Source organism: Pinus tabuliformis, chromosome J (assembly GCF_031772625.1).
Source record: "Pinus tabuliformis cultivar Carrire ecotype Pingquan chromosome J, CPIR1, whole genome shotgun sequence".
NCBI classification, from domain to species: domain Eukaryota; kingdom Viridiplantae; phylum Streptophyta; class Pinopsida; order Pinales; family Pinaceae; genus Pinus; species Pinus tabuliformis.
In genome coordinates, this window is record NC_142295.1 from 1,155,469,059 (window position 1) to 1,155,480,016 (window position 10,958).

The window sequence follows — 10,958 nt, forward strand, 5'->3', positions numbered from 1 at the left end:
CACAAAATGTGAAAGAAGCATGCAAAGATGAATGTTGGGTCAAAGCAATGGATGAAGAACTTGAGCAAATCGAAAGGAACAACACTTGGGAATTAGTTCCTAGACCAAAAGATAAGAATGTAATAGGAACAAAATGGGTCTTCAAGAATAAGTTAAATGAAAATGGAGAAGTAATTAGAAACAAGGCCAGACTTGTTTGTAAAGGGTATGCACAGCAAGAAGGAATAGATTTTGAAGAGACCTTTGCTCCTGTGGCAAGACTAGAGGCCATCCGAATGTTCCTTGCTCTCTCAAGCTTTCAAAACTTCAAGGTATTTCAAATGGACGTGAAATCAGCCTTCCTGAATGGAGACTTAGAAGAAGAAGTATATATTGAGCAGCCAGATGGGTTCATTCTTGGGAATGATCCAAACCTTGTATGCAGATTGAAAAAGGCTCTCTATGGGCTCAAACAAGCTCCAAGGGCTTGGTACTATCGGTTGGACAAATATCTTCACCAACAAGGCTTTTCAAAAGGATCAGCAGATAGCAATCTCTATATAAAAGTTGAAAATAACAAATTGCTAATTCTTGTTGTTTATGTAGATGATATTATTTTTGGCAGCAATGAAGAGACTATGAGTCAAAACTTTGCCTTGGTTATGCAGAAAGAATTCGAAATGTCACTTCTTGGAGAATTGACATATTTTCTTGGATTGCAAATCCAACAAAATGAAGGAGGTATCTTCTTGTCTCAAACCAAATACCTCAAGCAGATCTTGAAGAAGTATGGCATGGAAGAGTCAAAACCAGTATGTACACCCATGGTTACAGGATGCAGCCTCAGTGCAAATGATGAATCAGCAGCAGTTCACCAACCCACTTATAGATCCATGATTGGGAGTTTGCTTTATTTGACAGGTACTCGACCAGATATTACACATGCAGTAGGAATGGTTGGAAGATTTCAAGCCAACCCAAAGGAAACTCATCTTCAGGCAGTCAAAAGAATCTTCAAATATCTTCAAGGGACCCAAAACTATGGTTTATGGTATCCTAGAAATACAGATCTCACTCTTCATGCTTACACAGATGCAGATTGGGCTGGAAGTGTGGATGATAGGAAAAGCACAAGTGGAGGTGCTTTCTTCATGGGTTCCAGATTAGTATCTTGGTTCAGCAAGAAACAAAGTTCGATTGCCTTATCTACAGCTGAAGCAGAATATGTGGCTGCAGCATCTTGTTGCACACAACTTCTTTGGATGATGCAGACCTTGCAGGACTTTCAAATCACTTGCACTCCACCTGTCTCTATCTTATGTGATAATACAAGTGCAATCAGCATTTCAAAGAATCCAGTCATGCACTCAAAGACCAAGCACATACCAATCAAGTACCATTTTCTTCGGGAACAAGTGCTTGAGCAGAAGGTCAAGTTGGAGTATGTTCCTTCTAAGGAGCAAGTTGCTGATATTCTCACAAAACCACTGCCCAGGGAAACTTTTGAATATCTCAGACAAAAGCTGGGAGTAGTTAATGCTTCATCCTGTTGTTGAAATTTGTTTGTTCTGCAGAAAAGTTGGTATACGCAGGTTACGGAAGGGATATGAGCGTATACACGCGGATTCATGCTGGGTAAGTCGCGTGTATGCTGGACGCTTGTTGCAGAAAGAATATCCGTGTACATACGCTGTTTTATACAGGATAAAATGCGTATATGAAGTTCTGAACAGCAAGGGAAAACTCTGAAGTTCTGAACAGCAATAGGAATGTCAGAATTATTCAGGCACAGTTTCAGGGAGTGCAACAGGCACAGGTTCAGGGGGAGCAGCTCAAAAGTCTCATAAAGCATTGTTGGCATTCAGATGTTTTTGGTTGTTGGTTTCAGGAGAAGGAGCTCAGAAAGAAATTCTAGTTACTGATCTAACAAGATGTTTATCAGATGCTGCTGATGTCTTTTCCTAAGTCTTGGTCTAGATCTGTTGTCTCTATGTCATGTATCTCTCTTGTCTCTTTTATGGTGTCAAGGTCATGTAACGGCCTTTGTTGGTTTCCCCACTATGCCTGGGATGAATGCTGTAATATAATTGGTTGTTTCTGATATGTTATGGTTGTATGTATTGAGTCCTTTGGTGATAGAAAGGTCCCATATGGTGTATAAGCCTTGGTTCTTGTTGAAGAACATCTTTTGCAGATCTGGCCTACTGTCAGGGGGAGCACGAGTCAGCACAGCCAAGCAGAGGTATCAGCATGTCCTCAGGGGGAGCATAGCCCTTTGCTCTTGATGTCAAAGGGGGAGAGTGACTTGGTGTGGTGGTTGCCATCAAGTTCAAAGGGGGAGATTGTTGGCATTATGATTCAAGTGTTGTCCTTGATGGCAACTCACTCAGTGGATGGTACAGGTGCTCAGAGGTTAGTACAGGTGATGGCAACTTAATCAGAAGACAGATCTCAGTACAGCATGCCAAGGAAGCTCATACACGCTGTTTCGTTAAGCCCAAGTCGCGTGTACACGCCAGTTCGATTCAGAAAAAGCGCGTGTATGTGGAAAGGTTCCTTTGGTTCATGGTGGTTAGTCCTTGGAAGTTGTGCCTATGATTTCGGACCATTATGTCTCGATGGGCGTGTCGATCCCTAGTTTTAAAGTTGATGGTATTGTGTTACTATGGTTTTGGCTCTTGGTATTGAGAAAGGCCTAAGGCTATATAAGGAGAAGAAGATCATTAGGCAAAATCATCTTTCGACAAGGCATGAATATCTAAGAGAGAAAGAGATCTGATATGCAGGTTCTGAGTTGCATGATCTAAGCCAAGGAGAGATCACATCGGTTAATGGAAGACTAGATCTAAGGATAGATCGGGATCTAATGGTTTGAAATGCACTATCATGATATGGTTGATTATGCGTATTTCTAGATCTGCATATTGTCGCAATGTTACGTTCTGAGTCTAACTAATGTCTGGTACAGCTGCAAATTGAGAAAGTTTATTTTTAGATCTGTACGCAGGTTGGCTTCGGTAAAAGAGCGTGTATACGCGGGTTCTGCTCATTAAAGTAGCGTATATCTTTTGAAGCTTGATTTAGGTTTACAGTGGGGTCTGACTGTTATTGCAGAGTTCTGTAATCTGCTCTGTGTTCTGGTAACTGGTGATTGACAGGGTTCAGTGGTTCAGTGATTCAAAGTTTGGTTGTTTTATGCTTCAATGATCTGTTGTGGAAATTGAATGAATTGTGGTCTTCAGATTGTAATGTTGTGCTTCAGGAATATCCAAGTCTGAAAATGTATGAAAAGTGATACCTGGAAGAAGGAAGATTGTAGGTCAGCACCTACGTACTAGTATCTTGGCTAGTACAAGAGCAAAGGGGGTTGGAGCTCCCTTCCAAGGAAGTTTGGAGAACGAGAGAAGGTTGAAGCCTTCTGCAGGTTGTAGCCTGCGTACTGGTATAAGGCTGCACCAGTACAAAAGATTGTAAACTGAAGTTTCATATTAAGAAAGATAGAGACAACTTGCAGCAGGTGGTTTTCACCCACATTGGGTTTCCACCTTATATCTTGGTGTTCATGTGTGTGGTTTTTTTTATCTGTTCTGTTATACTGCACATGTTTACTGTTAATATGATGAATAATGTCCTGATGCACTTAATTGAAGAATAAGCTAACTAAATTGTGAGTTTTCTGCTTATACGCTGTTTTACTTCGTCACAGTAGCGTGTACACGCTGGTTCACTTAACTGAAGTAGCGTATATGTTTCTGGGCATTTGAAAAGTTTGATTAATCTGATAATACTGATTCACCCCCCCTCTCAGTATTATTTCCAACACCCGCAAGGAAGGAACATAGCTAATGCCAGATAGTGATTGATTGATCGATACTTAATGTCTTCTGAGTTTGCTGGCCGTTCAACTTCTCGATCTGCTACACATGCTTCACGCTGGCAGCTGGCTCTATACAACATTGAGATAGTAATGCGAGACTGGCAGGAAGCAGTGTAGATATTGACTTAAGTCCTTAAGCACTTAAGAAAGGACTGAACGCGATATCTTTCACTATAAGGTACTCAACACCAAAGCTGTAGAGATTGCTCAGTGATTTGGATAGGACAGAGTTCTAATCGCATTGAACTCTATAAAAATATCATTATAATTACATCCACTTAGAACGAAAAAAATAAAAATTCAACGCAAATGCCGACTCGTTGTTTCTTTTAGATATATCAACAGAAGGCAGGAAGCACATCCCATAGAGAAAATATTTTTTTATTGAATTAAAGTAAAATCACCAAAGGTGATAACCTTCCATTGATCTTGGAATGCGATAGTGTCAATGCCTTTTGTAATTTCTAAATGTGGAATGCACAACTATCCCCACCTAAGTAGCTAAACTTTAACAAATTAAAGTTATTTAGACAGATCAGCAACTATGACACAACTGCACGCATTAAATATAACAAGGCGACATATCGTTAAAATTACGAAACAACTATACGAATCATGAAGGGGAACTATGAAACTACAAATTGATGTGAATTAATACAAGAGCATAGTTTAAAGGGTCAATATTTTAGCTATATTTTAAAAGCGACAGCGACAAATGTTACTCGAGGCTTGCATGCAAACCACGTGCCCATCAAATCTAGAACCCTCTACTTCGTGCACGCAGGATCTTCCAAGCTGCAACAGCAGATGAATGCCGTTGGTCCAATGGGCCAACCGGTGCCGGGAAGCAGAGGTTATTATAACCCCTCGCAGAGGATGACTCGACCCGTGCAGGTTTGCAGTCTTGAAGTGGCGGGGCCGTTATCAAATACCATGGCCATCATTGAGAAAGGTTCAGACGCCACAGAGCCACAGAGGACGAGGACTAAAATTCCTGCCTTTAAGAAAGGTTCAGACCCCACAGAACCACAGAGGACGAGGGTTAAAATTCCTGCTCCTGTTTCCAAGGTGCCATGGGAGCCCATAGCCATCGATAAAAGAATTGTTTACAAACCCACTGCGCCCGTTCCTGTTGCAGATACAGAGCCATACTCGTATCAGAATTACCACACGGCATTTGCTTCAAAGCTCTGAGGTAAGAGAACATCACGTTGAATCATAAATTATATTTTGATTTGGATCTTCGAAAATAACCAGTACTGTAGTTTTTACAGTGCAATTTTGATGAAAGAGACCCTAAATTTCGTACACAAACCATTACAGACCTCCCTTCGTGCACTTTTGTAAAATTCCAGCGCCATTCGTGACCTCCCCACAGTGGGTCGTCTGGATCTGCAGAGACGTAGCCATCCCGGTGGAAGTATAGCCGCATAGGATGAAGCCCGCGCCAATATGGATCGCAGTTCACCCAGTAATTCCCTGCTTCCTGCAATAAATTCATTTCGGTCAGTATGTTAACTGTCAGCTGTCGTTTTCAAATTAGGGTTCTCAATTACCGTCTGTATTGGGTATGTGGTGCATTTCCTCAAAAATTTCATAAATTGCAAGAAATATAAAGGAATTTTTCAACAACAAAAATGAAAAACAATTTCTTAATTTACAGTTTGTACTCAAAAGTATTCATACCTATCTGTGCAGGTTGAATAAGACTCGGATCATGCAGAACAGACACTGTTTTCGAAGGAACATTAACAGAAATTTGTTCAACACCGCTCAGAGGTTGAAGAAGTCTGTCGATTAGAGACACCTCCAATGGACAGCAGATGCCCAAGACGGTAAAAGTTGTTTTACGCTGAAAAACAATTTCTTAATTTACAGTTTGTACTCAAAAGTATTCATACCTATCTGTGCAGGTTGAATAAGACTCGGATCATGCAGAACAGACACTGTTTTGGAAGGAACATTAACAGAAATTTGTTCAACACTGCTCAGAGGTTGAAGAAGTCTCTCGATTAGAGACACCTCCGATGGACAGCAGATGCCCAAGACGGTAAAAGTTGTTTTACACAACTTAGAATCACCAGCTGCGATCTCCGACATTTGTGCATCTCTTCCCATGTCTTATTAGAATTTCTTTGACAGGGCGTGAAAACTCTGCCAAGCAAAAATAAAAGATGCGAGATTAAACAATATATGTATTACTTCCCAGTTAAAACCTGGATAATTGCCTTTCCGACACTGAAAATTAGCTGAATGGACTTACTGGTATAGCAGGTAGGAGAATGGACGAGTCGGCTCCTGTTCAGCTAAAACTCCCAGGCTCGCTGCTGCTTCAAAGTTCAGGTATGCTAGACAGGCTTAGTTGCCAAATTTCCCTGCATCAAATCATAACACATTAGTTTCACTTTGATGTCTTTTACATGCATGGAATTTTGATAAATTCAGGGACTGATAACATACTTTCCATGAAACAGGCCGACATGAACCACTGTGGCAGTTAAAGCAGCGAACCAGTTCGAAATCAGAATTAATTAGCTGAATGGACTTACTGGTATAGCAGGTAGGAGAATGGATGAGTCGGCTCCTGTTCAGCTAAAACTCCTAGGCTCGCTGCTGCTTCAAAGTTCAGGTATGCTAGACAGGCTTAGTTGCCAAATTTCCCTGCATCAAATCATAACACATTAGTTTCACTTTGATGTCTTTTACATGCATGGAATTTTTGATAAATTCAGGGACTGATAACATACTTTCCATGAAACAGGCCGACATGAACCACTGTGGCAGTTAAAGCAGCGAACCAGTTCGAAATCAGAATTAACGATCAAGGATATGTTGTACTCCTGGCCAGTGGAGGTGAACAGGTCCTCAGAAAAGATTGGAAATGTTTTTGCATCATACAAGTTGAGCCTGTACGCTAATGGCGTTATCACATACATTACAAGCACAAATCCGAATTGTTCCGCCAAGTGGTCAACATGCAGATATGATGTGGTAAATGCAGCTAGCGACGAGTCGGCAACATGCAAATACCAGCCATAGCAAAGTTATATGGTTTAAACAATGTACGAGATAACATTTAATGCGGTCCATTAATGCTAACATTAGTTTAGGTTGCAGGGACTGACAATCCGAAAATATGGGAGAAACAAAAATATAACCTATGCTTTTTGCCTCACATCAGCTTTGGTTTTTGGCATGTAGCTTCGGTTTTTTGGAAAGAGGCTAAATAAGATCAAAAAGCAGGCTCGGGAATAAAACTTTGGGTAATTGCTGATGACCAGGGACAAATAGCAGGTCAACTAATGCTATATCAGTGGCGAACGATTACTATAGTCCATGCCTGAGGGCAGGGACTAATAAGAAGAAATCTAGATATCGTAAAGACAGTACTATTTGGCAACATTCCCTTTGAAAAAAAAACTCCATTCCAAAGCCAATTGAAAACAAACATTCCTATAAACACACAGCGATGTGTTCTCTTAATGTAAGGTCGTAATTCTTATTTTGATTGTAGTGAAAGAAGCACTTCAAGAGACACTCTTAGACCCGAAATTACTGTATATTCAAACTATCAAAATTAGGCATGATCAATTTCTAAAATATGACATAGTACTAAGGTACATAATGAAAATTATTTCCCTTTCTAATAATCTATTGTAATCCAGAAAGAAAAATATAACATAAATTTCACAACATTCTAGTTTCCAATGATACCGAGATGTCTCCATCCTCACAATTAGATTCTTCCGAGATGTCTCCATCCTCAACCTATAGATTAGATTCTTCCAGACTCTTTGACAGGCTTTCTTTTTCTATCTTTCTTCATAGTTTTCTGGCTTATAGAGAGATTTGTAGTCTCAACAAAATTTTCGGTTGTTGTTTCATCCTCAGTTTCTATTTGGCCAACCAACTAACTGACTTTTCCAAGCTCCTTTTTCCGGGGGAATAGAGAGAGACATAACGGTGCTCCAAATAAAGTAGTTGTAAGCTAGATATGTAGCTCATAGACACTTACCATATTCTCGGCATCGATTTTTCCTGTATCTTCTGGGCAATCCACAACCATCTGCCACCTTACAATTGCTCTGTGCTCATTTGAATGCACGCTCTTTATAACTCCTACCCGTCTGCCTTTATCATTTCAATTCTTCTTCGATATAGATTGTTCAAGCAAGAAGTCATGATTTACAAGAACATAAATGAGAATCGAAGTTTTAGAATCTAAAGTGCATCTGTTCATGCCATCTTGCCCTTGTCCAGTTCGAAGATGGTTGAGATTTGGGACCGCCCTTTCACTACTCTAACCCATTATTCATAATTCTCTGAGAAATCACAAACCCATGCTCTGGGATTCCAATTATTCGTTCTCCCATGGACGCCACACATTAAATCTCAGCTTCTTTTCTGAATGTTGAAAATTAATCATTGTTCTTGGCTTCTTTGAATGTTGGATATCAAGATTCTGAATTTCCCCAAATCTCCTGGATCTTCAATTTCTACAATTTCTACAAACATTTCTTGCAAACATTACTTAAGAAGTTAGATTTTAGGGCTTGAATGCATAACCTTCGAAACAATTCTTTCTTCCTGTCGGGGGTAACGAGGTTTAATTTGGCAGTTGAATGTGTTCATGGGGGATCCATTGTCGTTGTACATGAGCCCTAGGCACAAAGCCTCTATGTGTAGCCATGGAGAAAGTTCTTGGCAGATGGCCAATGTTCTGAACTAGGCCCCGTTGTTCTATGAATACTCCATCATTGTGATCTCGAACAGGAACATCCAACTTTTCACTGGAGAACTCGATTTCATACACCTTCCTCAATGGTATTGAGGTTGAATCAATTCCTAATCTCTTCCACAAATCCCTAGTCTTTGTCATGTTCGGTGACGAGGTGATGTTCGCCATCACTTCTTCCAAAGTTGTGCAGACCATGTACAGGCTCAACGTAGGTCGGCAAAGTATTAGCGCAAGCGAAGAATCAAACCTGAGCCGGATCTGGTCGCACGACACGAGCCACGTGATAAAAATATGTTTCGATTGAGGATAATGAAAATCAAAGGATCTTATTGGGTGGATCATAATAAGGAAAATATTTAGACATTAATTGTATAGATCATCAAATTTAAAGTTTTTATTGTCTTCCCAAACCTTTTAGAAAAAAATATAAATAATTTTTCAAATAAAAATTATTTATTAATAATAAAATATTACATTGTAAATGAAGTACTATCACCCACCTACCTTACCAATATTTAACTTCTCAAAACAAATAAAATGTCTTTACAGACTTTTGATGTAACATATTAATATCATATATTACTAATACATTAATATAGTAGTTGATAAGACTTATTATTATTTTTTTTACAACCATTTACGTTAACTTTTAACCTATATACAATGGTATATATGTAACTATTAATTAATTCATTTTTTCTTTCTTACAACCATTTACGTTAACGTTTGGCCTATATACATTGGTATATATGTAACTATTAATTTAATTTTTTTACTTAAGTTATACAGAAATATGCATGCTAAATTTAACCTATATATAACCATTAATTGCAGTGACTATTAATTTCAATATTGGATATAAATTAATATATTAATAATTCTTAATGTTTAATTTGTATCATATTTTAAAGAATTGAACATTATATCAATTATATTATAATTAAGTTGTACAAAATGTTATTTTTTTATTTGGTATATTATATTTGTAATTTTTTAAAAGATATAAAAATATATCGAAGGAATAAAACATTTGGAAGATTATTTGTCACGAGTATAGTCGACTAAATAGTTTAAATAAATTAAGAAATAATCGACACGAAGATATACCAGTTGCATAGAAGTTTCACTCGATATTTTGGTTTATTTTCTTTCATAATTTAATCATGGAATTTATATAGAGAAAGGTCTCCATAATCAATCTTGAAAGCCTATATATATGTATATGTATGTTTTGCCACTTCAACTGAAAAATAGTCGAGTTACATAATCTTGGTGTCTATTTGTACCACTACCTGCAAATCTCTCCTTTTCTGAATAGTTGGGAAGGGGTAGCCTGAGATTGAGATATTCTGCTACTTGTCTCATTCTTAATATGGTTACCATCCATACGATTTGTGAGGAGAATATACATGCACGTGCAGTAGAAATCACACAACATGTTCTCCTCTAAATCCCACAAGATTGAGAGTCGGAGTGCTTGGAAGAAACTCCATGGGATTCTGCAGCAAGGAATTTGAAAAAGAAATAGAAACACTAAATTATACAACCATGTATATCACGGTCGGGAAGGGAGTTACTCAGCGGTCGAGCGACGATGAATTCATTCAGCTAATTCTGTTTTGTGATAGAGATATAATTTATCATATTTTTTCCAATAATTTTTCTTTTGTTTTTCAGGAACTTAATGTTCTTGGAGGATACATGACCATCACAACAAAACAATCCGACAAAGTACAGTTTACACACAATTCTGGTGTAGTAGTCTGTCTAGAAGATGAGCGTTCTCTATTCAAGCGCCGTGAAAGATTAAACATACAGTTACATAATTGCTTCACGTAACGCTCAAGAATGCTCTTCATATCTGAACTGGAGTAACCAAAGAACTGAGTTTGAAAATGGATCAAAATATTTATTATTTATTAGAGATATTAAATTTAATTATATAAATGTCCATTGGACTTAGAATAGATAGTGATAGGTTACAGATACTAATGGTGAGGGTAATTTCAATTTTGATTTCGTCTCACACTCAACACACCGTTTTTTGTTAAAAAAATTCCTTTAAACTAAAATAATGAGCCAAACAGACAGACAATAGAAACATTAAGTTTCTATAAGACTTTAAGGCAGAAAGAGAAATTCATTGGAATTTTATGTCTTTAAATAAGCTATATTAGAGAAAAATATGAGAAGAAAAGCCATGAGTTGTAAAAAATTAGTTGAACTTATATTCTTTATAAATAAAAAATATTATATAGTATGAGTATGTATTTGCGATATCCCCAAATGATGTAAATATTTAATTTACTATAAGCCAAACAATTTGTTATTACTTTAATTATAAAACTATTTCTTAGATTAATT

At 37.9% G+C, this 10,958-nt stretch overlaps 2 protein-coding genes across 2 annotated transcripts; one reads left to right on the forward strand and one right to left on the reverse strand.

The window, feature by feature from the left end:
• Positions 1-4,842: 4,842 nt before the first annotated feature.
• On the reverse strand, positions 4,843-5,974 carry LOC149231183 (uncharacterized). Its single transcript, XM_089381568.1, has 4 exons — positions 5,758-5,974; positions 5,543-5,722; positions 5,129-5,342; positions 4,843-4,985 (listed from the first exon to the last, which is right to left on the reverse strand). Exons 1-4 carry the CDS (start codon positions 5,972-5,974, stop codon positions 4,868-4,870), a joined length of 729 nt encoding a protein of 242 aa, XP_089237694.1. The 3' UTR covers positions 4,843-4,867.
• On the forward strand, positions 5,587-6,993 carry LOC149231184 (uncharacterized). The gene is made up of 5 exons (XM_089379137.1): positions 5,587-5,691; positions 5,770-5,906; positions 6,131-6,199; positions 6,331-6,485; positions 6,618-6,993. The coding sequence occupies exons 4-5, from the start codon at positions 6,425-6,427 to the stop codon at positions 6,893-6,895; spliced, it is 339 nt and encodes a 112-aa protein (XP_089235263.1). The 5' UTR covers positions 5,587-5,691; positions 5,770-5,906; positions 6,131-6,199; positions 6,331-6,424; the 3' UTR covers positions 6,896-6,993.
• The last annotated feature ends 3,965 nt before the right edge of the window (positions 6,994-10,958 follow it).